Source organism: Echinops telfairi, unplaced genomic scaffold, assembly GCF_000313985.2.
Source record: "Echinops telfairi isolate 266 unplaced genomic scaffold, ASM31398v2 ScPeMD7_5;HRSCAF=22, whole genome shotgun sequence".
NCBI lineage: Eukaryota > Metazoa > Chordata > Mammalia > Afrosoricida > Tenrecidae > Echinops > Echinops telfairi.
The window spans coordinates 17,374,535-17,402,098 of NW_022103901.1; the positions used below are offsets into that span (position 1 = coordinate 17,374,535).

General features: G+C 53.1%; 2 protein-coding genes across 4 annotated transcripts in view; one reads left to right on the forward strand and one right to left on the reverse strand.

The window, feature by feature from the left end:
• The window catches only part of NSMCE1 (NSE1 homolog, SMC5-SMC6 complex component), a 46,467-nt gene extending 42,624 nt beyond the window's left edge, over nt 1-3,843 (forward strand). Inside the window, exons 6-8 of one of the 3 annotated variants that reach the window (XM_045300213.1) lie at nt 1,708-1,824; nt 2,556-2,691; nt 3,619-3,843. In XM_045300213.1, the coding sequence (XP_045156148.1) occupies nt 1,708-1,824; nt 2,556-2,691; nt 3,619-3,707 (342 nt within the window). In that variant the 3' untranslated portion in view covers nt 3,708-3,843. The remainder of the gene's footprint in view (nt 1-1,707; nt 1,825-2,555; nt 2,692-3,618) is intronic. The other 2 variants (XM_045300221.1, XM_045300223.1) reach the window with 2 other exon arrangements.
• Nucleotides 3,844-5,746: 1,903 nt separating this feature from the next.
• On the reverse strand, nt 5,747-20,574 carry KDM8 (lysine demethylase 8). Its single transcript, XM_004706051.2, has 8 exons — nt 20,478-20,574; nt 15,836-16,359; nt 13,823-13,989; nt 12,285-12,417; nt 9,861-9,905; nt 7,883-8,032; nt 6,596-6,688; nt 5,747-6,512 (listed from the first exon to the last, which is right to left on the reverse strand). The coding sequence occupies exons 2-8, from the start codon at nt 16,337-16,339 to the stop codon at nt 6,348-6,350; spliced, it is 1,257 nt and encodes a 418-aa protein (XP_004706108.1). The 5' UTR covers nt 16,340-16,359; nt 20,478-20,574; the 3' UTR covers nt 5,747-6,347.
• Between the last annotated feature and the right edge of the window lie 6,990 nt (nt 20,575-27,564).

The window sequence follows — 27,564 nt, forward strand, 5'->3', positions numbered from 1 at the left end:
CAAGCCTTCAAACCCAGAGCACCAATCTGGGAAGATACTTGGTGATGTCTGAGGAGTGTCTGTATTGATGTCTTCAGTGACTGCATGGGCTGCACACACACACACACACACACACACACACACACACACACACACACAGAAAGTTCTGGAAGAGCCTTGGTGGCACAGTAGCTAAGTACTCAGCTGTTAACTCAAAGGTTGGTGGTTTGAACCCACCAACTGTTCTGTGCAAGAAAAATGCAGCTGTTGGTCCCATAAAGATTTACAGCGTTGAAACTATTGGGAAGCTCTGTTCTGCTCTGCCCTGTGGGGTAACTAGGAGCTAGAATTGACTCGGTAGCTATGGGTTTGGTCTGGAGACCAAACATCCCTCAGTATTCAACCCTCAGTGGGGTTAGTTTCAAGACTTCCCTGGACACCAACGTTTGTGGGTTCTCTGGTCCCTTTTATAAAGTGTTGTCAACTCGCTGCCATCGAGTCGATTCCAACTCATGGCTACCCAACAGGACAGAGTAGAACTGCCTCTCTGGGTTTCTGAGATTGTAGCTCCTTACAGGCATGGAAAGCCTCTTCTTTCTCCTTAATTATTAGCAGTTCAATGCTAACCCACTGTACCATCCAGGCTCCTTAAAATGTTGTATATATAACTTATATCCTCCTGTATATGTCAAATCATTTCTAGATCACTTATAACACCTAATACAATGTAACGAACCTACGTGTGCATATATCTGATCATGCCATTAGTTTTGGGCCTCATAGGAATTATATTGCTGCAATTCCATCTCTAGAAGAGTCTTTCTGCTCCTGTAAAGATTTATAGCTTCAGAAATCCAAAGGGACAGTCCTACTGTCCTGTAGGGTCGCTGGAAGGTTGCTGTGGCTCTCAATTGAGTGGATGGCCCTGGGGCTCTTTCTTTCTTTCTTTCTCTACTTGCAGCAAACAGGGTGTGTATATTGCAGGTTGTTAATGAGTCTTCCTCCAATTCTAATGCCATGCTCTTCTTCATATAGCCCAATTTATCTAATTCTATAATATACAGATTGAATAAGTATACAGGGAGAGGATACAACCACGACATACACTTTTCCTGATTTCAAACCCTGTGGTATCCCTGGTTCTATTCCAGTGACTGCCTTTTGGTCTGTGTACAGGTTCTGCATGGACACAATTAAGTGTTCTCGGATTCCCATTCTTTGCAGTATCCATAATGTTTAGGTTCTCAGTTCCCTTCTTCTGGTCTTTATCACTGAGCCAATTCCAGGCTGCTTTGAATACAGTGGTTGTGTAATATGTTTTGATATCAAGGATCACGAGGCCTCTTGCTTTGTGCTTCTTTAATATTGCTTTGGCAATTCCAGATTTCTTTCCTTTCCATACAAAGTTGTCCATTGGCTTTCCACTTCAGTAAACAATGTTGGACTTCATGTAGATTACTCAGAATTGACATTTTTACTACATTAAGTCTTTCAATACATGAGCACAGGATGTCGGCATTTTTGTAGGGCTTTTTTTAGCCTCTAAGTGGAGATGGGCCACACCTCCTGGCTGGCCTGGGGAAAGCTGCTGAGGGGAAGCATGTCAGACTTTGGTGTCACCTGGCCTGGGGCTGAGGGGCTGCAGAGGTTCAGGCCTGATAGTGCAGAGCCAGGACGGGCCTGGTGTGTCTGTGGCCTGAGATGGCACCCCCGTCACTGTCTCTGTAGAAAGAAGGGGAGTTCACCTTGCACAGCCGGGCCATCCTGGAGATGGAGCAGTATATCCGGGAGACCTACCCTGACTCCGTGAAGATGTGCAACATCTGCCACAGCCTCCTCATCCAGGTACCTCATCCCAGGTGTTGTCCAGCATTATCACTCAGAACCCGGGTGCTGCCGAGGGGCCTGGGCAGGAGCCAATGGAGGGCAGCTGGAGACGGGCCCAAGGACACCTGAGGCGCCTGCTGCACCCTTTTCCGTCCCTGCTTTCTCTTGTTCCAGCCCAAGGGCTCTTCCTTTTGTTTTTTCACCAGTCTTCCCTCACCAGGGTCAGGGCTCTGAAGTCATCAGGGGGATATACTCTGCACGCTGCCCTTTGTGAGGACTTAACACCACTGGACCAGGACTGCATGCTGGCGTCTCATTTGATTTGTTTGCAGTTGTCCACAAACCTCGACCTTGATAAGCCTCTCTGCACATCAGTCCTTGGGCCCCAGTGGTTGCCTCCTTGTGCTGAGCTCTGTGGCAGTGTGGCAGCTCGCACATGCGCTTGAAAAGCCCGTCAATCAATGCCTTTTGCCTTGCGCCTGCAGGATCCATGTGCAGGTCTCGCACCTGGCGTGGCCACGCTGCTACTGACGCTAGTGCTCCGGCCTCATGGCCCTGCCGCTCTGGGAGAGGGCTGCTCGTTGTTAACTTGTTTAGAATTCTTTTGAGAAGACACCAGGACTCTGGGATGATTGTCATTATTCGTGTGGGGTCTGGAAGATCAGAATCCATTACCTGCTGGAGCTGCTGCTAGCAACGTCCCTGACGGCCTGTGAAACAGAGTGTGGCCGAGGATGGACGCCCAGCAGCCTTTCTCGTTTCAGGGTCAGAGCTGCGAAACCTGCGGCATCCGCATGCACTTACCTTGCATGGCCAAGTACTTCCAGTCCAGTCCTGAGCCCCACTGCCCCCACTGTAATGACTACTGGCCCCACGAGATACCAGGTTCGTGGTCCCAACGAGCTCACAGAGGAGGCATCTGGCTATGAGCAGGCGCTGGGAGACAGGCGGCCCAGAAGGGTTTCTCAGCACAGACAGGCGTTTCCACCCCAGCAGGGCCGCGGCCTCATAAGTCAGAGCACCTTTTAGCCCCCCTAACTCTCCCATTCCCAGTGGGCTCTCTAGCACTCAGCAGGTACTCAGGGATCTGGTCTCCCTGCCTGCAGCCAGTTGAGGAGGGGAGGGGGGAAGTGTGAGATAGCTTAGAAACCGGCTCTTTTCTCACAAATTGAAAAGAGGGTACGGTCTGCAAGGGAAAACTTACATACAAAAGAGACAAAAAGTTGGGGCATGGGGATCTCCACAGCATAGATGCTCCAGAGCCCAGAGCTTTATTAGGGGAAGGTTTATACAGTCTTTTCGGTCACGTAGCCAGCATGCTCGTGCCAGGATCACACAAAGGCAGTTTGCAATTCTAAGGCATACAAAAGAACATTAGCATTTCAACCAAGTCATTTACAGACAGGAGGGGAGGATGAGGCTGGAATATGAAGAAGCTGATAAACTTTCAGATGGCTGCTTTCTGCAGCCTTTGCCAGGGAACAAGGGGCAACATGTCTGTTTTCTCTCAGACGAAGAGACAGACCGGCAGTTGTTTCAGTCAGCTCCCTGGGATGCACTGTTACCATCCTTCCACGACCTTGGGCCATGACAAGTGTTGGTACTCTCCTCTTCGCCTAAGGAACACAGGGCCTTTCTCCACAGGGAAGGCCACATGGGTTGGCTGATAGTGCCTTCCTTGCAGTGTATCTGGGTGTGGGTGTGTGGGGTTGGGGGCCTGTGTGCTAGCCACTAGTAGCAGGCCTGGGCACGGGATGAAGCTGTGGGCAGCCAGCACCACTGTTCAGCCTCTCCCCGGGCTTTCTGTTACAGAAGTGTTCAACCAGGAGAAGGAAAAGGAGAGGGAGGAGGCTGGTTTCTCCAAATCAAGCAAAAAGTCCCTGCGCTCCAGGCAGCAGTAGTGGGACACCCTGCCCTCGGGAAGATGGCCGCCCTGCCTAGAAGAGGGGCAAGTGGTGGCTTCCTGGACTGGTACCCACCTTCTTACTCGCCCTGTGCACGTATCAGCAGGTTTGGAATAAAGCTGTGTGAAGTGCTTGTGGCCTCCACCCATGCTCTGTGCTCTCTGGGTCCGGCACTTCCTCTTTCCCAGAGGTCAGATGACAGCTCAGAAGCCCAGCATTTGGTGCCAAGCAGATGACATCAGCAGAGTCCCTCTGCCCGACAGGACCTGAGCCACCGCTGCCCAGGGCAGCTCGTGGTCCTCAGCCAGGCGACTTCGCCTCCGTCCCCAGGTGCAGTCAGTGACCCCATCAAGACCGGGATCTGTGTGTCCTGGACCCTCCTCTTGCTCAGGGCTGACCTGGCCTGAATGGGCTTGAGGCCGCCAGGCTCGGCTGGACTCTGCTCTTCCCTCCTTCCGGAGTGGCTGTTTTGCCAGCCACCTGCTTCTACCAGAAGTCGGAGAGGTGGCCTAGATGCTTCCAGCCGCCCTCCTGTCTCAAGCCAGTGAACAAATTTGTCCATTCATCTGCCAGGTGGCCCTTCAGCCCAGGCCCTAGTCCCTGACTTACACTCCTGCCACAGCTCCGGCCTGCCTGGCTCTTCCGTCTGCTGGCCTAGAGCCAGCTTCCCACAGTGCACTCCCAGCACGCCGTCCCCTGCTGCAGACCCTACGGTCTCCCACTGGCCTTCTCCCAGAACCCGCAGGACCCAGGTGGCCAGACCCCTGCTCACCTCTGCCATATGCAGCCTCAGTGTCTCCTTCAGGTCCTGAGCAAGATGTCCCGGTTCTCATCTGAACCTCTGCACGTGTGATTCCCTCTCCCCTCACTTGCTGCCTCCTCTCTGCCCGCCTAGAAGTCCCCGTGTCCTTGCTCTTCTTCCACCATCTCACTTGCTACACATCATTCCCCGCCCGCCTTCCTCTCCACCCACCCCCACAGCCACCAGGACCCTTCATTTTTAAGTAACAGAAAAACAAACGGATAGAATCCAGCAAGGATTTAGCTAGACTCATGGGAACCCTGTAAGACAGGGTAGAGCTGCCCCTGTGAGCTTCCGAGGGTGTAAGTCTACGGGAGTAGAAAGCTGAACCTTTCAAACTGCTGACCTTAGAGTTAGTAGCCCAACTTGAAACCACAACGCCACCAAGGCTCAGTCTCTAACGTCTAATGTGCCTTTTACCGAGGGCTGACATGGCGAGCACATTTCAATATTCTAGGTATCCGAGGGCAGACATTTCACAACAGTCCATGGAGTTGATGGCCACTCCTGACAAACTGCGTTCCAGTGATGTTGTTATAAAGAGTGCTGTGAGGTCAGCGTTGAACACCTGTCTTTGCCCATGTTTCCTTTGGATGGATTTCGACAACTAGGAATGATAGATCCAAAGGTGATCATGAACTTTTAAGGGTCTTGGTTTCTTTTAAATTCTGTTGAGCTGAACTCTACTTGCAGAACAGCCTGCTCTCAACATCAAGGACAGGTTGTGAGCATTCTCGTTAGTTTATAGGAGTCACAACAAACCTCACTGCTGTTGAGTCAGTTCTGATTCATAGTGACCTGATAGGGCAGTTACCCCTGTGGTTTCTGAGACTACGTTTTCATGGGAGCAGAAAGCCTCCACTTTCTCCTGAGGAGCTGGTGGGTTTGAACTACTGACCTTGTTATCAGCCCAACCTGTAATTCATTTTGCTACCAGGGACCCCTGTAGGGAACATGTTTTATTTTGCATATCTCTAGGTATATATTTTTAAAGGTTTATTAGCTTTTCAAATGTGAGCAGTTTGGAATGAATGAATGTTTACCTCATGAGCTCTCGGTCTTACGTCCCTACATAAATACCCTCTGATTTGTGATTCTCCAACAAGCGGGGCCCTTCTGCTGTCAGCTGTTGGGATACGCCTGCCTGTCTCTAGTCAGAGGACTAGGGAGATTTTTTTTTGTAATCTAGGTACAGGGAGATGTTTTAATAGTCAACACACAAAGCTAGCCAAGGTTTGGGGCCTGTTTATCAGCGTGCTCTGCCTTTATTGAGTCGTTGTGTGGGGAAGGAGGCGGGAAAGGGGAGAGGAGATTCTGGGCGCTGGCGATGGTTCGGGAGCAGGTTACCCAGGTGTGAACCCAGCTGGAGATGCAGCAGAGGCTCTTCTATAGGCAGCGTGCACTGGGGTAGCCCCAACAGCGGACAGCTCCCCAGCAGAGGTCCAGCTCCTGAGCATGCAGGGAAGGACCCCTCACCCTACCCCGCCTCACCTCTTCCCCAAACCTGCAGTAGGAATTCCGAAGACTTGGGACAGCAGCAGCCTCTAGTGACTGGGCTTGGAGCCACAGGAGCTGACATTGCACATGCACACCTGGTCCTCACGGGGTGTGTACCGGGGACTGCACTGCCCCCCACCCCCCACCCCGATCTCACAGCTGTATGTGAAGTCGCATGTCCACAGCCTCTGCAGGAGCCTGGTGGTCAGGCCTCAGAGGGTGCTAGGCAGGACCTCCCTCTCATCCTGAGGCAGTGGAGGCTTCTTCAGGCTCTGCTTGTGTCTAGGCCCAGGCCTGGCCCCTGGTGGGGCACAGAGTGGGGTTCCCTTGGCCATGGGCTATGACCACCAGAAGCTGACTGAGAAGCTCAAGTCCAGGGCTCGCACATAGTGCCAGTACTTCACGGGGATGAACAGGATCTCCCCGGGGGACAGGACACAGGACAAGAATGGGGCCTCAGCAAACCTGGGGAACTTCTCCAAGTCAGGGTTCTCCACATCAACCTGAAGAAAGAAGTCATTTTCAGAGGAGGGGGGGGCGGCGGCAGAGGGGGCCCTGTGAGGTCACAGTGGGGCCGAAGGCCTACCTGGCTCGTGTTATGAAGGAGGTGAGAGTCATGAGGGTATAAAGCGTCAGACTCCTGCGGGGAGTACAGCTGGATGTACTTCCTCCCAATCACCTGGGGAGAGAGCTGACCGTCAGCTGGGGGCCGCCTCCTGGGCCTCCCTGCCCACTGCTGACTCCAGCTGACTTCCAGCACCCCATCACGTCCTATCCATGCCCCCCACTGCAGCCGAGCCCTGCCACAGTTCACAGCGTGTGGCTTTCCTGTACGTTTATGACGGCTAAGTGAAATCTCCTTACACCAAACCCCCACTTTTATTACGACTAAATGAAATATTGTTATAACACATCCCACTGAACTCGCTGCTAAACAACCGATTCCCACACAGCAGCCTACCGAGTCCAGGAGAAAGCCTCCTCTTCCCCCGCAGAGGGTCTGGGGGTGCACACTGCTGACTCGAGTGAGCCGCCAACATGCAACCCACAACACGTCACCAGTTAACGATAATGAAGCAGCCGGCTGTGGCAAGCATTGTTTTAGGGTGCTAACTACCTGATATGGTGGGTGGTGGTGGTGGTGGTGGTGGTGTAATTTATCACCATACCCATTTTCCAAATCCAGGCTGACTCATGGTGACCCGAAAGCACAGGTCGTCTGAGATGAGCTTTACAAAGGTGTGGAAAGCCTACTTTCTCCTGAGAAGCGGCTGGTGGTTTCCAACTGCCGACCTTGTGCGCCGCAGCCCAACGAGTGACTTACAGATGAGAAAACGCCATCTATAGCCTTATAGATGGGGCCCCTTCTAGAGGACACCGAGAGGCAGCCCACAAAGCTATTGGCGGCCGAGTGGTGTTCACGCCAGGCAGACGAAGAGCCGCGGTCTGTGCCTTCACTCTGCTGCCTGTTGCACTGGTCAGCTTGACCACAAAAATGTCCTCTCTAGTTCAAAAATGAACGTTCCCCCACAGTAGTTAGCTGTCCACCCCGCCAGCACACCCTCTCCCGAGTCCGAGGAAGAACCCTTTTGTTCTCATTCCATTCTCTGCCATGCCTTTGCTGCTGGTGACGGGTCTATTAGGTAAGGCTGAGATGGCGGTTTGGTGGTGTCAGGGTTACTTGTTAGGCTGCTAGCCGCAAGGTCAGCGGTTCAAAAGCACCAGCTGCTACTTGGGAGAAAGATGGGGCTTTGAACTCCAGCTGAGTGACAGTCTTGGAAGCGCACAGGGGCAGCGTTCCCTGACCTTAGGGTCGCCATGAGCCGGCCATGAGTCTGGGGAGGGTGGGAGGGGCAGGGGAGGTGGCTCCGACCTGAGCTAGGAAGTTCTGCTGGGGATCCTGGTGAAGTGGGGAGACGGTTCCCTGGGGACCAAACCAGGCATTGATGGTGATCTCGTCCTCGTCCCCATCGCCCAGGCAGCAGTAGTCAGGGATGCTGATGTCCTGCTTCAGCTCGGGGACCTGTGGGCATCGGGTCAGAGGTCAGCCCAGGGCCACCCGCCAGATACTAAGTGACCACCAGAAGAAAGGCCCGTTGGGCGATAATACGATGACAGTGGATTTTACTGTATAGGATTCGAGCGCACGCCAGTGCCAAGAAAAAGAGTTAGATATTGTTTCAGAATGTTTCCACGTTAACGGTTTCATATCTGTTTCTTTTTAAAAGAATTTGCTGCCAGTGCTTTATACTTAAAAACAAATCAGATTAGAATTATGTAAAGAGTTGATTGTTTAAAAAAATCAAACGAAAGAAAACGGGAGAGAATATCGAATCTCTGGAGGGGGTCATTTGTACATTTTAAACAACATAAAAGCCAATCAACTAGCTAACTTACTTGAGCAAACTGGTAAAGGAGGGATTCATGTAGAGCCCGTACACATTAACAAGGAACACAGAAGGTCCTCAGGTGTAAATGGCACACGTGAGGAAAGGGCAAAGCCTAGACGCGCATGGACACTAGTTAACAAGAAGGAAGGGTGTTTGGTCTCAACTGAAAACAAGATGCAAGCAGCACGTCCTGGGCTTGCAGGGGGGAGGAGGCCTGGGGCTGGATGCCAGCTCTCTAAGTGGGCACTGCCAATTGAGCTACCCCAGGGCTTTGCCAACATGGGTGTGAGTGACAAGCTAGTATTTCAACAAACCAGCCATCCCTTTTCCAAGTCCCTTCTCACCCCAGCCGCCCCCAACCCCACCCTCTGGGATATGTTGACATCTGTCTCAGGGACCATCTAAGAGGCCTGGGGCGGGGCTTCCCACTAAAAGCAAAGCACGGGCCGCCAGCTCCCTGTCGGATGCAGGTGGTCAGCCCATCTACTGGATGGTCAAGTCCCACTGGATCCATGTGCACGGCCACATGTCACCTTCAAGCCTGGCTGGTCCCCACATCAGGACTTCCACCCCACTTGATCCTACTGGGGACCGCACTTCCGTTTCAAAACCTAAGAGCCACTTGCCAGCACGCTGGGCAGGTGTGGAGGTCAGGGAGGGTGGGACCGGTGGTGGTCCAGCCTCACTTGGAAAGAACTCAGGTCTCAACATGAAGAAACTTCAAACTGTCTGACTGGCTCTCCAGAGGTGACCTTTAAGGCCCACCCACCAGAGCTGACCTCTGCCCCCTGCTCTGCAGCGCTGGGTCAAGCTCCCCCTTAGCCGTGATCCCTGACCAGTGACAAACCCCTCCCTCTCTTCCCCTTTCCAGGCAGACATTGTCACAGGGATTCCCTGTCCAGCCCGCCCACCTGGGGGCCCGGGCAAGGTCACACACAGCATGGCCAGCCCTCCTGGGCCTTCACCTCCAGCCAGCAGGTTGGCTGTTTGAATTCCAGACTTGGGAGTCTTCCTGGACTCTGAAGCCACCTTCAACAGGTAATCACAAGGTCCACATGAGCAGCCAGGACTGGGTACCCAGAGAAACCAACCCAGCCCATGCCCAGCAGAGGTGTACAGACCCGACAGCATCCGGCCTGCACAGAGGATGCTGGGCTTGCCTTCTGCGCGGGGATGACTTCTCTACCTGAGTCAGCTCTGCCTGCTGCTCCCCGGGACCTGGCACCTCAGCACTGACCATGCTGGGACTTCAGACCTGCCTGCAGCCTCCCGGACCCGTGGCCCAGGCTGCAGCCTCTCCCAGTCCAGCCTTCCTGGACTTAGGGTATCAGCCTCAGGCCTGGTCGATCAGAGAGAGCCCCAACTGCAGCGAGCAGCACCGAGAGGCACAGTGGGTGGTTGCTGCTACAGCAAGAGGGGAAGGGGAGAATCAGAAGAGAGATGCGTGGTCTCTGGGCTTACCTGGTCAAAGAGCTGGTGCTGAGCGAGGTATCCGACATCCTCTGGCTAATCCTCAGAGAAAAACCACAGGGGACAGGAAGGCTGTGAGCTGGGGGACCACCACCTCTGGACTGGCAGCTCTCAGCCCGGGTGTGCCCCCACCCCGCCTATCAGTGCCACCCTTGCACCCTGGCCTGCTTGGTACTCCTCCCTGCCCGCCCTGTGTTACACTGCAAGTCTCCTTCTGGGCTGAGGGCCAGATGGGCCCAGGTCCGCTGAGGTCATTTATGGATGGCTCCCCACCTCCACTCTTCACATGGATGTCCCAGGCCGCCCGAGGCCAGGCCATTGACAACGGAACTGGAAGCACAGACATGTGCGTGTGAGGCATGCTTGCCTTCCCTGCAGCCTTTCCCCAGGCCGGTCTGCTCGCTTCCAGCTTATCCTTTGGACCGACTGCACTGTGCTTCATCCAGGATTCCACCGCCCACAGCGAGCGCAGGGGACAGAGTGGAGCTGCCTTGCAGGCTCTTCAAGGCTGCCCACCTTCACAGAAGCAACGCCTCATCTTCCTCCCATGGAGTGGTGGCCTCAAACTGCCACCCTCTCAGTTGGCTGCCCAATGCTCCCCCCCCCCCCTGAACCCCCAGGGGCCCCAGGGATGGGTCTGTACCATGAATTCTGCTCTTCCTCTTGGTGGGCACTCAGGCTGCTAACACTGCCAGTGTCTCACTAGCCCCCTGACCCCTGGTCCTTCCACTTCTGTGGTGCAAGCTTCCAAACAGACCAGCGGAGTCAAGGGGGGTGTGGGCTTTGACTTCTCGCAGCTTCTGCCTACCGGTTATTCTCCCAAAGGCTCCATCATTTATCTTCTCCCCAGTGATTGCTGGGAGGGCCCGTTTCCCTATCTGTGTCAGCATGTTACTGGACAACATCCATCTGTAAAGTCTTGCCAGGCCGGAGGGTGTGAAGGCTAGTATTTTTCACACGGGATTCCACAGAACTGGAGCGGTTCTCTGTGGGATTCTGGGAGGCTCAGGCAGGGGATCTCAGGCTGACGCTGCATAGAGGGTCCTAGAAATGGACTGAAGGTCCGGCTCAGCCGTCCTCCATGTCCCTCTGTCTGCCATCTCTCTCCCCCGTCCCTGTTCTTTCTTTTTTTTCCTTCCAACCAATGCTCCTCAGGCTTGCCCAGGGCTGGCACCGTGCGGCTCTCTGCCTCCCGCAGCACCTGGCAGGAGGACCTGAAGTCCTCGTCAGCCGTGCACGGCCCACTCGTGCTACGCCGAGAGCCACGTGTCTGAGCCCTCACATGCTGGGAGGTGGCCGTGGCTCACCCCATTTAGAAGCCAGGGAACTGAGGTGTCAAGAGACCAGCACAGCTGGCAGGGGCAGAGCGAGGCTTCAGCGGGTTCTGTAGCCCAAGCCCGAGTCCAGTCTGGCTGTGCCGCAGGCTTCCTCCAGCAGAGTGACACAGCACCGGGCTTCCCAGCCAGAGAGCCCTGCGTGCAAGGTGGACATGGCAGTGTGGAGGCTCCACAGGTGATAGTAAATGGAGCAGAGGCAAGGCGGGAATGAGGAGAGATGGTGGGCGTGGGCAACGGTAAGTGAGCCCTGGTGGCATAGGACACCACTGGAGAAGGACATGGAGGGGGCTACAGGGACTCTGGGTGGTCCCCTGGAGTTGAGTTACAAGGCTGAGAAGGCCTATGGGAGCAACTGTGAGGCCAGCAGAGCCACCAGCCTGGACCCTTTGATTGCAGTGGGTCCATAACAATATCTACCGGGGACTTTCAGCTCCTGGACCCGGGGCTGCCTTTCCGAGAGGGCTGCTGGGGGTGAGTGGAAATGCAACTACTGATGCTGAAATCTAGCACCCTTACAAAGGACCCTCACCTCAGGGCAAACGCCCTGTCCCGAGGGTCAGTACGCCTGCAGGTTTCCCTGGAGGAGCCAAGAGGGATGGTGCAGCCACTCTAGGGCTTGGCCAGCTCCAGTCTCTGTGATCTGGACAGTGCATGCCACAACGGCTGCGCACCCATGTTCCCTGTGGCGTCACACCCAGACACAACCCGAGGTCGCTGGCAGGACACGGACCAACTTCAGGAAACACTATACTCAGAGAAGGCAGCTGCCTGCCGTCTGGATCCATCCAAATGGACTGACCAGATAGCAAGCCAGGTGCCGAGGGGAGGGGAGAGCAAGCTAGGGCATTTCGATTTGGGCGTTTCCAAATGTTGTGGAATTAGACAGTGTTGATTTCATGAAGAGGTGAAAATTACGACCCTTCCAAGTCTCTAAAGGGAGTCCCTGCCCCCAGGTCGGCCGTGCGCTGACCTTCCTGCTGCCCAGACTGTCAGTGTCCCCATAATGCGCCCACGGTGACTGGGAAGCTTCCTGCTGGCCCTGGAACGAGCTGTCTTGCGACAAGTCAGGCCAACATACCTCATTCACAATGTAGCTGCTGATGAACTCGTTGATGGTCATCAGCCTCTGGGACCACTCCTCATCCGTGTACCTGGAACCGACTTCCACTGGGACAGTTCGGCAGCCAGCAATTTCTTGGATATATTCCAAACTATTAGAAAAACTAGGAATCGTTAGTAGGCTGGCTTCCTACGAACACTGACAGCCCCCATATGGTGAGTGCTGTGCAACTTGCTTAACAGACTGCCTCCCATTCAGTCTTACAAAACCCCCAACGAGTCTTACAAAACCCCCATCAGTCCACTTCTCTGACCAGGCGGCTCAGGGACAGGAATCCAGTAGGACTGTTGGCTGGTGTGGGCACTTGGCAGTCTCACAGGGTGGGCCAGCAAACCTGGCAGCTTGGCCTTCTTATTGGGCTATTTTCCTCAGCAAATGGTGGGCACGATAGTGCCTGGCCTCTGACTCTGGTGGCCTGGGACGACCAGGGGACTTCTGCATGGCACTTCCCCTCTTGGAGGCCACTGCTCTTCATCTGTAAAGTGGACACGAGGGCACTGCCTGCCCCTGTAAACCAACCCCCTGCCGACCACTCACAGCTGCCCTGTGGGCCAGAGAACGGCTCCCGGGGTTTCTGAGAGCCCAGCTGTCCCCGGGAGCAGGAGCCTCATCTCTCTCCAGCTGTGGGTTCACACTGCTGACTTTATGGTTAGCAGCCTAACACCGTGCCCAAGCCTCCCTCTATGAAAACCAACCCAAACTTGCCGCCACTGAGTCATGCCAACTGCCTGCCTGTGGGTTTCTGAGACCTTAACTCTTTACGGGAGTAGAAAGCGCCCCCTTTCTCCTGCAGAGCGGCTGGTGGTTTCGAACTGCTGACCGTGCAGTTAGCAGCCCAGCGCATCATCCCTGCCCAACAGGGCTCCTCTCCGAGAGAACCAGGGGGGATACAATGAGGGAACATGGCCTGCGCCTGCCAGGGGCCCGAGGACTTGGTAAAACTAGGAGCAAACTTACTACAACGGGCGCTGTGTCAGAACTCCGCCACACGTGCCAGTGGTAGCCACTGGCCCAAAGCCACCACTGCCACAAAGACAGGCGACCACTGGCCTTTCCTACGACACAGCCATGCACCACAATCCAGCTCCAGCTGCATTGTGGATCTGAGGAGGGCCAAGGAGGGCCAACCACACACACGGACACAGCAACCAGGGACCCCGGAGCCCAGGGGTGCGAGGTCTTTCATCTCAGGGCTCTGAGAAAGACTGGGCAGTCGCTGAGATCCTGTGGACTTACGGACAGCCTGGACAGGAGCATGCCTGAGGCACTGGCTAAAAACTACTGAGGACAAGCGGTGGTGTCAGGTAGGGGTCTCCTAGCCTTTGGCATACATTGAGAGCCCTGGCCCTTTTCATTCTTTTCAGCCCCTCGGCGATCAACACAGGGGCTTGGAGATCAAGGCCGCATTTACTCAGGGACAAGAGGGGAAGTCAGGGAGTCCCGGGGGCACCCTGAGGTGGGCAAAGGGGCCTCGGTGCCTTTTGAATGCCACCCACCTCCACTTCTTCATGCACGGCCAGTGGCTGGCCACGCCTTCCAGGATCACAGGCCTCCCTGGAACCAGGAAGTGCTTCTTGAAATACTCGAGGGATGGGCAGTGAAGCCGGGGGACGGCGCTTTCTGACGTCACAGCTGGAACCACGCTGTGACTGCTCTTGGACCTCTGTCAGAACAACACAACACAAAGCAGAAAGTCACAACCGGGAGGCATTTCCACGAGGAAAGGGCAGCAAGGGGAGGGTCGGTTAGGGGCCATTAACAACAAACAAACGTGGATGAGCTCAAGGTGTTTCTTTCTTCGCCATTTCATTCAAAGACCTATCTGTCCAAGGGATAAATGCCTTCCAGGCATTCTGCAACACAGAGCAGTTCTGATGTGAACATCTCTGGTTCTGTTTGCTTCGTGACGAATATGAGTCTTCAATCCAGTCATTGGTCTCAAGCCATTTCCAGGCTGCTGCCTCCGGCCCCTCTGTGAGGGCTGCACTGCGACTCACTTAACCGGGCCCCACATGGATGCCCGGGGCCTGGGGCCTCATCTGCAGCGGGGAATGACACGGGAGGTGCACTTCCCAGGACTAGCGCTGGCACCGGTCAGCCCCGTGCTCCCACGGCTGGGCCCACACTTCGCCTTCCCAGGCATCACAGCAACAGTGGGGGAAGCCGATGCAGGGAGGCCTCTGAGGTGGTTTCCCCCTTGGGCAGGCTTTGAGGCTCACACTGTGTCATCACAGGCTGTCCCTGACTGCCAGCCCCCCACCCCGGAGAGGGGAGTTCTCTGACAGCCTCGCTGGAATGTAAACTCCACGGGGTCAGGGCCGTGGCCGATCTTGGTGGCTCCCTCCAAGTCTGGGCCGCCACTAGCATCTGATAACACCACTGAGCAAAGCCCACATGAAGCAAGGATTGGGCACCGAGAGGGCAGGACACCACCCGAGCTAGGCACCGTGAGTGGCAAGCCAACCTGAACCTGAGCTCGTGCCTCTCTGCTTGACACTCACTGCCCTATGCTAGAGTGTGAAGCCCCTCCACATTCCCTGGGGACAGACTTAGCTCTGTGTGTGTGTGTGTGTGTGTGTGTGTGTGTGTTTGCATGTGCTGGTGCGGGAGTGTGCTCTTTTGAGACATGGGACAGAGAGTTGTCTGCATGCTGCCCTGCCTTCTAACAGGTCAACTCCCACACCACGCCCGTGCCCCTCAGCAGCCCCGGCTATTGCATGAAACACCATTTGCTGATAGAACAGCCCCAAAGGGGCATCCTGCAGCTTTTGCTGTTTGCATCCCCTTTGTGACAGAGGGGAGCTCAGACGCATCTTCATGTGCGCTCAGTAGACCTACATCCCCCCGGTGCACAGTCTGTCTGTGTCCTGGCCTCTGTCTCACATGATCTTCCCTGTTGCTACTGGAGTAGACAGGACTCTGGTCTGTGCACAGAAGCAGCACAAGCAAGGCTCTGCGAGGTCTAACAGACTGGTCACAGGAAGAGACTCAAGCTAGCTGTGTGCTTCTACCCAGCATCAGTCCCGGAGACTCAGGCGGCCAGGGCAGCGGGTGAGATATCGGCAAGCTGACCTGAAGTGCTATAAGAAGCGGGCGAGCAGGTGGCAGCTCACCCACCCAAGCGGCCTGTGCGGCTTCTCTCAGGAACCACAGTGCTTCAGCCCCACTCCCCAGCAAAGGTACTGCTTTTGTAGAAACGGAAAAATATATTCTTTTCTTAAACTGAGAACACAGCCCAAGCTGCTCCATTCCAAACTCCATGGAGATACGAAGGCACTTCAACAAAGTTCATGGAAGGATTCCACTATCCTTTAATTCCATCTTTCTTTCTTTTTGTCCCCCACCCCCACCCCCCAAATCCCTTGAATCCCATTTTTCCAGGAACTTTTGAACTTGGCTCGTTCATGCTCAGACATGGCAGAGTCAGCCTGGCTCGGCCTGGAAGACACTTCCAGAAACACATGCTGCCAAGCTCCGTGGGCAGCAGTCAGCCATACTCGCCGGGGTACCTTGGTGCTGGGCGGGCCCAGTACTGGGCCCTGGATTGGCCTCTCTCCAGAGAGCAGGTGAGCCTGCAGGATGGTGGCGACTTTCAAGAGGATGTCCCCGAGGACGGCTGCCCCCATCAGCAGGCCCATGTCGCAGACCCTCAGGGCGGCTGTCACGGTGGCAGCGTCTCCGGGTACCTCGCACAGACACATGGCTTTCAGAAGGCAGCCCAAGGAGTACACCTGGCGCCAGCCTTTGTCCACGTCCTGCCAGGGCCCCGTGTTGAGCTTCTCCCAGGTGTAGTCCAGGAGCACTTCGCTGGTATGCAGACACTCGCTGGTCTGGCCCTCGTAGAGGAATTCGGCGGCCTGCTGTAGCAACACCACCACAGTCCTCTCTACCTGCTGGCCCAGGTCCAACCTCAGGCCTTCTTTGGTGCGCGGCAGGAGTGCCCTGAGGGCCTCTTTGAGGGTCAGACCTGTTCCCGCCTGGGGGTCTCCAAGATGGCTGGAGCCTTCTGCCATCTGGCTCAGTCTCACGGGGCCTGGAAGAGGAGGAAGACAAAAGTTACAGGCCCGCGCAGCCCTGGCTCCCTAAGACCTGACCCCACAGTGCCCTGCTCTTGTCCATGCTAACACATACACCTCACTGTGTCAATTGCTAACAACGATCTCTGGAAGGCATGAACTCTGAGAGGTGGGACCCACATCTACCTGGGTCCTCACTCTACCTGCAGGGCCTAGTACAGTGGTGTGTGTGCAGTGGATAAATGTTTCATCAGAGGGAACTGCTTGGAATGCCTCTAACATTCTTCCTCTATCTGGCATACTCTTACCCCACCCTGGCAGCCCATTTTTAGATGACCCACTGTGCCAGGCTAGAAGCCCTGGTGGCAGAGTGGTTATGAGCTGGGCTGCCAACTGGACGGCGGCAGTTCAAAACCACCAGCGGCTCTGCAGGAGAAAGATGGGCTTTCTACTTCCATGGAGAGTTCCAGTCTGAGGAACCCACAGGGGCGGTTCTACAGGGAAGCTCAGCATTGGCCTTGACTCAGTGGCAGTGAGTTTAATGTCTGCGTATCCAGCTGCCCGGGACAAAAACACACCTCTCGTGTCTCTGTTTCCTTATAGCCTAACGTCAGGCCGTGGCTGACAGCAGGTCTTCCAAAAGCATGTTAAAGGGATGCCTTCAACTGCTCAAAGAAGACACCTGGAAGCAGCTCATTCAGAAAGGGAGTCCCAAGGTGGCGAGTGCCTGGCTGCTAGCTTACAGGGTAGCATCCACATGGGCCCCTCGGGAGAAAAGCCTGGCCTCTGGGTAGACTCGGAACAAGCCTTGCTGGCCAAGTGGTTATGCATTGGACTGTTAACCACAAGGTAAGCAATTCAAAACCACCAGCCGCTCCATCGGAAAAAGACAGGCATTCTACTCCCCTAGAGACGGAGTCTTGGAAATCTAGACTACCTTGTCCTATAGAGGAATCAGCATCGACTCAAAGGCAGTGAAAGTTTTTTGGGGTGGTCTCGAACTTGTAAGCTTATGGTCAGTCACTAAGCACACTAACCACCTGCACGACTGTCTGGGCCTCCTGGAGGTCTTGGTCACATCTGGCACGAACTTCCTCGACCACCTAAAACGCTCCCTGGTCCGATCTCCCAGGGCTGTCGTGTCGAGAGACAGACAGACAGACAGACACACACACACACACACATACACACGGCAGTTCAACCTTATAAACAGGACCCGGCAACTGGCCCCACCTCCACCCTCGAGTCTTATCCCTGGAGCATCTTATAGGAGCCTTAAAAAGCAACCTCAAGAAGTATCAACTTGAGCATCCAAAGGACGTCAGGGGCCTCTTATCCTGGATTCTCACAAAGGCCTGTAAACCAGCCTCCCCAACAACCACTTAACCACCTCACTATAAAACTGCCTTCCGCTGAGGCCAATGCACCAGCTTCATAAATTGGTGTCTAACAGTGGCTGTGTAAACCTGCCAGCCTCCCAGGGCGGTTCAAACGGGCCAGACACTGGCTTTATAAGCTGGCCTCCCTGGAGAGACCTGCAAAACGACCCCTCTCGGGGCTCAGATGGAGCTTCCAACCCCAGCACCCTGAGCTCACCCCGTGATGCTTCACGAGCCTGGCTCCCCAACTGGCTTCCTGTGTGTCATAGCCTGACCCCAAGGTGGCCTTGTGCCCGGTCTCCGGCTGCTTTGCACCGTGGCCTTGGTGTTGTTTACACCACACTGGCCGTGACACACCCTCTCACAGACCCAGTGGGCGAGCTGCCTGGGGATAAGTCCTCAAGTTGGCAGTATGAGTTTCCTCGAAGGAATGCCTTATAAAAAGACCTTCAGAGACACACTTCCATTAGCACAGTGTGATGGCCTTGCGGGGATGGCGGGGAGGCTTCAAGGACCTGGAGCTGCGGGAGCTAGTTTCCCGTCTTTATAGTGAACTGAGGAGGGGAGTGGTTTACATCTCAGACCATCAACTCTGCATCCAACAGTTCTGGCTACTCACCAGGCCCCCACCCGCCCCCAGCTTTCCGAAGTGCTTCAGTCTGAGCCCACTGAGGTGGCCTCCTGTGGGGCCTCATGATGGATCTGAAATGCTGCCCCCCCACAGGGCCTTATGTTGGCCACACACAGTGATGACTTTCCACAGCGAGATAGCATGCTGGCCACATGGGTCTGAGTGGGCTGCCGACCTGACTCCATGCGCTTCCCAGAACCTCTGGTCATTTGGTCTTTGAAGTCTACTAAGCCTTACTAAAGAACCTTTGTGGGAAGAGCCACGTGCTGCTATCTGAAGCAGTCTTCCAGGGTTGCCCTGTAACTTCTGTTAATGACAATTCTCACATATTGGGTCCTTGTTTGAAGGCCAGGCGAAATGACCTCTCGGATTTTTTTTTCCCATAAACCAGTCTGCCACAGGTTGCTCTATAGGGCCAGGGTTCTCTTAGTTTTGTCAATCAACCCTCTGGGGCAGGTCTCATATACTGTTTCTTAGCTTGATCACTTAGCCCTTCTGAACTCTTTCTATAAAGGGTTATTTGGGTATGAAATGCTCTTCTTGGAAAGCAGGTCAGACGTGTTTTACATGTGACACCCTCAGAGTGGACTTTGCACTTTATAAAGCACCCTCACGGACCCTGGTAAAAGACTTATGATTGGTTTTGTTCAACATAGAGGAGTCAGGAATAGGCTGTAGGCAACTGCTCCTGTGGACGCAGGTCCCAGGAGGTCACCATCTCCTTAGGCTTCATGCCGCTTAGGCTTCGTGCACTGGACTTGGGTAGCTGTTAGTCACAGTCCAAGAGGGTTCCAGTTGACTATACAAGAAAGCCTCCTTCTCAGGAACCAGCGGTGTGAGTTCCCTAACTTAACTTTAAAATCAACTTCCCTAAGGCACCTCTTGGATGATCTCCCCATGCCTCCCGACGTCTCAGCTGGGCCTGGCCAAACAGCCCCCAGTGGTGCTTGTCAGGTGTCCATGAGTCAGGGCCCCCTCACAGCAACCCAGTGTACAATGGAACAAAACGCTGCCCGGTCCTGCCCCATCCTCACACTTGTTCTTGTTTGAGCCCACCAATGCAGCCACTGTCAGTCCATCTCATTGCGGGCCTTCCTCTTTTTCGCTGCCTTGCTACTTTACCAAGTATGACGTCCTTCTCCAGGGACTAATCTCTCCTCCAACCTGAGGGCACTGTACAGGTGCCTGGGGTACCTCCGAGTTGGCTTCCAGGCTTCACCAGCCCCCACCTGCTTCCCGGGTACAGGTCGCCTGGAAAGTTTTGTAATTTCTTCAATTCTGTTGTGGCTTCATCACACAGAAACCTCAATTAAGAATCGCTTTCTGGGGAGCATTGTCAGTCTGTCCAGAGTAGTTCCGATAATTTCGCACAAAGCCTGATTTAAGGGCTCGAGGGTGTCTCTGGCCTTCTGCACCACGCAGTCTCGGTCTGGGGGGTCTTGTGCTCTCGAACACCTACCCAGCCCCTGATCTTGGGCTTACAAGCTAGCCCTTCTGAGCAGGGGCGACACAGGGGTCCATGACATTGCTGGACCTTGCAGAAGGCAATGTGATACCGATGCCGTTAATGCTTTCCCTCGGAGGGGCTCAGGCAGCCTCATGCACAGGCCGAGGGTCTGACATCCGTGGCCTCACGACTTTCCACCCCGGACCCTTCTCTACCCCACCCGCACCCCCATCAGTACTTAGGGCGGCCCAAATCCGAGCGTTCTGTCGGCCCACCTCCAGGCCGATGGCACAGGCCTGGCGGCCCGGAGCGACAGCTGATAACTATCAGGGAGCTACAAAAGCCCCGAAAACAGACACGGCACGCCCACAAGCTTTAAACGACAGCACAAACTGCGCAGGCGCGAGAAAGCCGCCGCAGGACGGACCTCACGCGTGCGCAGAGCAAAAAGCACGCCGTAAGAGTGGCACTGCGCACGCGCAGGCCTCCCACACGCCGGCGACGCAGGAGCTGTCTACCCGGCGCTCCCCGTTTCCCTCCGGGGCGAGTACGGCGCACGCGCGGGCTGCCCTCCTTCCGGCTCATCTCTTACGGGACTCCTGGCGGCCCTCCCTATCCCGTCCCGGCCTCCTCAGCGGCTCCCGAACCACAGCTGTTCACGCAGGTGCTCAAACTGACCTCTCTGTCGTCTGGCAGGTGTCGAGTCGCCCCCGCGCAGGCCAAGACTTGTTCCGTTTGGGCTGCACCGGCGGCTCTCCCACCTCCCACGTAACCCAAGGCTCGAGGTGGGTCGATCGCTCAGTGTCCGTCTGATCTCCCTGGCGTGCCTAGGAACGCCGAGTGATCGATGCTCAGGCCCCGCCCCCGCCCCGCCCGGGGTAAAATAACTTGGACGCGTGCGGGCCAAATGGAAAGGGTGGGTCTTTCCCGGTGTTCTCTTCCCAGGTGAGCAACACCTGCTTCTACCTCTGCAGCAATGGTAACCAAACCGAGCCGTTTCACTTCCACGCTTTTGTCTAATCCCAGCCCTTTCTATTTAATTGTTGTTGTTAGGTCCCATGAAGTTGGTTTCAACCCATAACGACCTTACAAGAGGTTGAAACACTTCCTGGCCCTGCAGCCACGGTGTCCATTCGTTTCATTTAGGGCCTTCCTCTTTTTCACTGCCCCTCCACTTCACTAAACATGCTGTCCTCCAGAGAACTAAGGCTCACCACCCTTCCCTCGAAGGAGCATTCCAGCCAATCTTCTTCCAAGACAGATCAAGTTTGTCCTTTTAGCAGTCCACGGTACATTCAATATTGTAAAGCACCACAATTCAAATTCAAATCCAATAAAGATAATCCAATAGCCAAATGTTTAAGCTAAGCCAAGTTACCAAAACCCAGAGTCACTGCCGAGTCATTACAGATCCTGAATTTGAACCCCTCAAGTGCTACGTCCTGGGCCTGTGGGGGCAAAAAGAACCTAGCCAGTGTGGAGTGATGTGCACGTGGCCTGGCACCCTGCCCTTCAGCCTCGGTCCTGGGTAGTGCAGGCCACTGGAAGGAGGAGGATGTTTTGTTTCTGTTTTTAGCACACTCCTTTTGGTCCCTAGGAAGCAGGCCCTTGGCAGCTATTGAGTAAAGGCAGAACGCGTTCTGCTTGTACCGGGCTTGGAGTCTGTAGAAAAGGGAAGGGAAGTTGATTACTGGCCAATGGTTAAATGCTCAGCTCTACTTGCAAGGTTGACAGTGTAGACCCACCATTTACTGTTAGAGTAAATCAGCCTCTGATAACAGCGGGGTGTGTAGGCACAACTGTACGGTTATAATATATAAAGATTATAGTAAAGTCATGGGAGATAGTAGAGAAAGTAAAATAAAGGAGTCAGACACATTTTTATGGTACCATGCTCACCTCCGGGATGGCCATGATCTCAGTAGCCAGGTCCGTGCCGAGAGCGGGAGGAGGAGAGCATGTATTTATATAATCAAGGCTTATATATACCTAGAGGGAGTGCAAGCCCCTCTGATTACAGGTAACCACATACTTAATAGGAAGGGGTAGGCCAATCAGCATACGCACGACAGGATGGGGATGAGCTAAGGGTGTACACACAATAGGAAGGGGAGAATATGGGTGGACCCTAGATTCAAGATGGCAGCCTAACCTTGGTCCTCCTAGAGTTGGCTTGACTTTGTCTCTGGACTCTCCTTCAGGTATGCAATCCACTATTATCAGCAGGAAGTGGGCCTCACCTATGGTGAGACAGACAGTAGTGTCTGATTCCTCTAGATGGCTGATGCCCTGAGGAAGAACACTTCTAAGCAGCTGACTACACAGTGTGCTAGCAAGCAGGTGACAACCTGGGGAGAACCCTCTCTGGATCTCACAGTTTACTCTGTAGGAGAAAGATGTGGCAGTAGACTTCTTTAAAGAGTCAACCCAAACCAAACCCTTTGCCATCAATTGGTTCATTCTGACTTAAAGCAACCCCGTATGACCCTGATACACCCTTTATGACCAGTAAATGACCTTCTCCCCATTTTCTACGAACTCTAAACCCCATGTGGGCGGAACTTGCCACTTCGGTCAATGTCGCCAACAACCTGCTGCTTCCTTGGGGACCACAGGGAGGGAGGGTGCTCAATCAAATGAAACACCCCGTAGGACAGAGTAGGAGCCCTGGTGGCATAGTGGATACTGCATTTGGCTTCTAACCATAAGATCATTGGTTCCAAACACTCAGCATCTCCAAGGGACCAGCCTGTTCCTGATAAGGATTCACAGCCTCCGGAACTCACAAGGTTCGGTTCAAACCTGTCCCGTGAGATCACTGAGTCAGAATGTATGTGATATTAGGTGCCTTCAAGTTGGTTCCAACTCCTATCGACCCCGTGCACAATAGAACAAAACAGTCTTCGTAATTGTGCCTGTTGATGTGATACCAGTGAGTTTATAGGAAAGAGTAGAACAACCCCATAAGGTGTCCGTGGCTGTACTCTTTAGAAGAGCAGATCAGGATTTTCTCCTGTGGAGTGGCTCGTGGGTTTGAGTCTCCAACCTTGGGGTTGGCAGCCCCTCAAGAGCCTTCCACAGTAACATGGGATGAGCAAAATAGGACAGACATTGTGAGGAAGGCTTGCGAATGGAGGGAGCTCGACAAGAACTGGAAGGAGGGGATGGTTTCAGAGTTTAAATTGGGAACACCCAGTTTGAAGAATGCTAGGGATGACCATGGAAGCCCAAGACTCATTTGCAGAGTCCGGCCCAGTGAATTAAGCCTGCAGTTAATCCCTTCTGATCATAGTGAGGAATGTGAATAGCCTTGTAATCCAACAGAGAACAAGAGTCAGTGATGGTAGACGTAGTTAGGTCAAAATGTAATATCGTTTGGTCTCCCTGTGGACCCATTTTAAAGTAGTTTCCATTTTTTAAAGACGTGAAGGGGAAATACCCATGGATTAAGCCCCTGGAGAATCCCTTCTGACCATAGACCAGGGATGTGAATAACCTTGGTAACATGTAGGATGCAATGGAAAGTGGATTGTTACAGATGCAGCTAGGTTAGGATCAGTACCCTATAATTTGATCTCCCTTATGATCCATTTAAATTTGCTCTAGTTTTTAATATTTATGCATTTTTTCAAATGAGGTTTTCAAAATCTGTTTTACTTTGTTATTCTTGTTAGTTTTTGTTTTTTAGTATTTTTCTGCGTATGAAATCTAGAGTCAGTGAATCCTTAGAGATAGTGACTGGCTTAGTGGTTCCTTGAGGGAGGTATGGCAGACGAGGTTGGAGGGAAATTAGGATGAAGAAAATGTTCTTCATCCTGTGGTCATGACTGTGCAACTCTTTTTGATGTAATCAAACTATTGAATTGTATGAGATATGAATTATAGGCCAATAAGATGTTTAACAAAAGAAGAAGAGACCTCTGTGGGGTAAACCTGGGGCTAGGCTTCGCCCACCTGCCAGTGGCTCTCCCAGGAGGCTGGCTCGTGACTTCCCTGTGGAGAAGTCCGCACTGGGTGAGTGGTCTGCCTCTGGTAGTTTGGTGAGTTGAAGTCCATGTGGCTGATCCCAGGCATAACTTCTTTCCCTGCCACCATGGCTATTTGGTTCATGAGCCCTGGAACCCGGCCTGCTGTAGTATAAATTTTATGGGGTGGGGGTCTAGCCCCCACCGCTAATCTTGGGTTCAGTAATGCACATTTGTATGGTTGAGATATATAAGTATTATATTAAAGTCATCGAGAGCATGAGAGATATTACAATAATGCAGTCAGACACATTACATGGTAGCATTGCTCATCTCAGCCCTGCTTTATGGTCCACGTGGAGGGAGGGGAAGGGAAGGGGGATGGGAAAGGGAACAAGGGAGAGAGGACTGGAGAGGAGAGGGGGAAGAGAGGGGAGCGACCAGCGAGAGAGGCCAGAGAAAGCGTGCTCTATTGCTGACCCACGCCTATATACCTTTTAGGCATGCAACCCCACCAATTACAGGTAAAGACATATGTCACAGGAAGGGGTTGCACTATAGGTTATCCAGCAATGAGAGGGGGTGGTCTAGGGACATACATGCAATAGGAAAAGGAGGGATTGGGGGTATACATGTGAGAAGATGGGCGTATCCTAGATTTAGGATGGCAGCTTAACTTTGACCTGTTCTCTGGGTCTCCTTAGGGACCATTATCAGTAGGGTGTAAACCCCACCTACAGGAGCCTGTCCATTGTCCCCAGCAGCAGGGAGCAGGTCCCATTGCAGTCTGGCAACTGATCGCCCTCAGGGGAGATGCCTGCTAGCATCTACCTCCCTCCACAGCTTGCCATCTTGCCTATCTGCCTTGGGTCCGGTTTCCTCTACAGCCACAAGCCTGTTACCTTCCTTCCAATCTTGGTTCATCAGCCCCCATGGCCAAATGAAGCAGAAGAAGCTTGCAGCATAACTTCTGACCTACAGACTTAGAACTTTCAGGAACTTGGAACTTGCATGCTACCATAACTAAGAGTCATTTTCTTGATAGAATCCCCTCTATCTCTCAGCTACACAAGTTTTGCTTCTCAAGAGAACACAACCCAAGACAATCACCACTCACACAACCTCTGTGTCACCCATTTTTCAATCATGTTCATGCCAAGTCCCTGACCATCCAGCCAAACCTTTGACCTCAGCCCATGAATCAGTGTACAGTTACATATCTGGCCATTTCTCCTTCCAGGCAAAATGACTATCTAGGTGCATCGCTCCTTGTGAGGATTTGCCTTTACCATTGTCCTTCCGAGAGTTCCTAGGAAGGGACTATAGGGCTGCCTCTGTTCAGGTTTGAGTGGTGTGTGCATGTCGGACAGAAACGTGTATATCACATGCAGGGTTTCTTTTCCTCAGCCAGCTGACCAAAGGAACTCCCCATGGGCCCAGAAGTGCAGGCAGGGAGAAGAAAGTCATGTGACAGGAGGGGAAGCCATGGACAGTTGGGCCACTTCCTTATGCATCTAACTAGTACTTTCACATTGTGCACAGGCCTGACCTTGTATTTAATGATGAAGTGCTGCTATGCACATCCAACTTGACGACTGCGTCAGAGAGCACATCATCTATGTGAGCAGCTCAAGCTGCATGGTCACTTGATGGCCCATAGCTAGGCATTCAGTGCCCACTAAGGCCCAGTGACAACCCAAAAACCCTGTCTCCAAAGGAGGGTAATTGCCTGCAGAGGATGTATGGCAGTTACATCATCTCCTGTCAACTTGCAAAAGGGTGGAGTCTAGCCTGTCAATCAGGTTGCAGTTTGATGACCTCATTTGGAGGCACTAAGGAGATAAATAGCTCACTGGAGGCCAGATACACACACACACACTCTGATTCATCTTCCTGCTGACAAGGTAGTTGGAGCTATGCTAGAGCCCCGGGGTTGGAGGTGTGTGCCACGTGGAGACCCCTGCCAGCACTGAGCTGCTTCCACTGCCATTGGGTCCCCAAGACTTTCCACCCACTGGCTTGTGATCTTCCTGCATTCTGCATCATTTCATGTGATTCATGTGAGTCTGAAGAGGAATTTATAGATTGGTTTGGGACATATGGGCTAACATCTAACTTATGGACTTGATCTGGACTGGGCTGGGATGTTTCCTTAATGTACAATTGCTCTTTGATATAAAGTTCTCTTACATACATATAAGCATCTATTACTTTGTGTATTAGTCTAGGTACTTTAGAGAAACAAATCCACAGCAACTCATGTATAAGAGAGTTTTATGTAAAGAAAGTATGCATCACGAAAACATCCCAACCCAATGCTGCCCAAGCCCACAAGTCCAACATTAACCCATTAACCCATTAACCCAACACCAGTCCACAAAGTCCTCCACCTCACAAAACAGAGGCAATGATGCCGACTGCAGGAGGAAAGCTGAGTCAGTGAACGAATAAGCATCTCAGCACTAGCAGGGGTCTCCACACGGCTGCTCCAGCACCCAGGGCTGCATCGGGATAGGTCCATGCGGCTTCTTGGGGATGCCTTGTAGGAAGTCAATCTTGCAAGCTGAAGCAGGGAACTGCTAAGGCAGCTGCACCCTGGTGTGACCATCACAAAACAAGAGACCCGAGAACTAGAAAGGTGAGGCTTCACCACCCATTTATCCCTCCACCTTTCAATTAGCCCCACATGTGATTATCAGCCAGGTTGGCACAATTAACTCACTTTGTTTCTCTAGTCAACCTGGACTAACATAGGATGGAAGGGTTTTGCTTCACCTCCTGAGTCTGCATTATGAGTCATCAATAAGCCAAAAGCTCAAACCCACTGCCATCGAATCGATGCCAACTCAGCAAGCCTATAGGGCAGGGTAGAACTGCTTTTGTGAGTTTCCAAGACCGTAACTCTTCATGGGAGTAGAAAGCCTCATCTTTCTCCCATGGAGCAGCTGGTGATTTTGAACTGCTGACCTAGCAGCCCACCGAGCAACCGTATGCCATCAGGGTATCAGCACATGAGGTAAGAAGGGTGATTCTGTTGTCAGCAGTGATTCAATGGAAATTAGGGGCTCAGTATCCCTAGCTTCCTGATTAACTGCCTGTATGCTCTCATCCTAAATTTCAGAATCCCATTTATTTCCTATGAATGCCCTCACTTTAACTTCAGATACCATTCAAGGTTGGGAATTCAATTATCATTATAATTCAGCCACTCTTACAGTAAGCCTCTGGGTTTAGTTTTTGGCAATATCTGCTCTGTTACTACAAGAAGTCAGGCTTTCTTCCTGGGATAAGTGGACATTTTGAGGTGATTAAGTGGCACCCACCTGTGACTGAAGCCTCAGCTCATCTCTGTCCGCCGGTACTTTCTCTACTAGTACCAATCAGTAAGCTTCCTTATATTTCTCATCCTGACACAATTGCAGAAAAATACCAAACACGGGATCCCCCGAAGCTTTGCTTCTCTCACTAGTACAGGGTGATCTTTGCCTAGTAGTATTTCTACCTCACTGCGTGGATTAACACCGCTTTAATATGAAACCCTCCTTAATAATGGAAGCAGAGTTATCTTAAGACGATCCAGGCATGCAAATCCATTTAGAAAGCTCACTGTGTGCGTGTGTCCTCACGAAAGTCTTAGGGTGAGTTCTCTCGCGAAGAAAATCATCGAAGCTTATACAGATATATAAAGCCAAACTTACTGCTGTGACGTTGATGCCAGCTCATCGTCACCCCATAGGGCAAGGTACAACTGCCCGTGTGGGTTTCTGAGGCTAACCCTTTAAGGGAGTAGAAAGCCTTGT

Bases quoted from the DNA above. Each gene is read 5' to 3' on its own strand.
- KDM8 (XM_004706051.2), bottom strand. From the start codon at position 16,339: ATGGCAGAAGGCTCCAGCCATCTTGGAGACCCCCAGGCGGGAACAGGT. The intron at 13,990-15,835 runs GTACCCCGGCGA...TTGTTCTGACAG, and splicing joins TGGGCCCGCCCAGCACCAAG to AGGTCCAAGAGCAGTCACAG. The intron at 6,513-6,595 runs GTAGGCCTTCGG...TTCTTTCTTCAG, and splicing joins TCCTTCATAACACGAGCCAG to GTTGATGTGGAGAACCCTGA.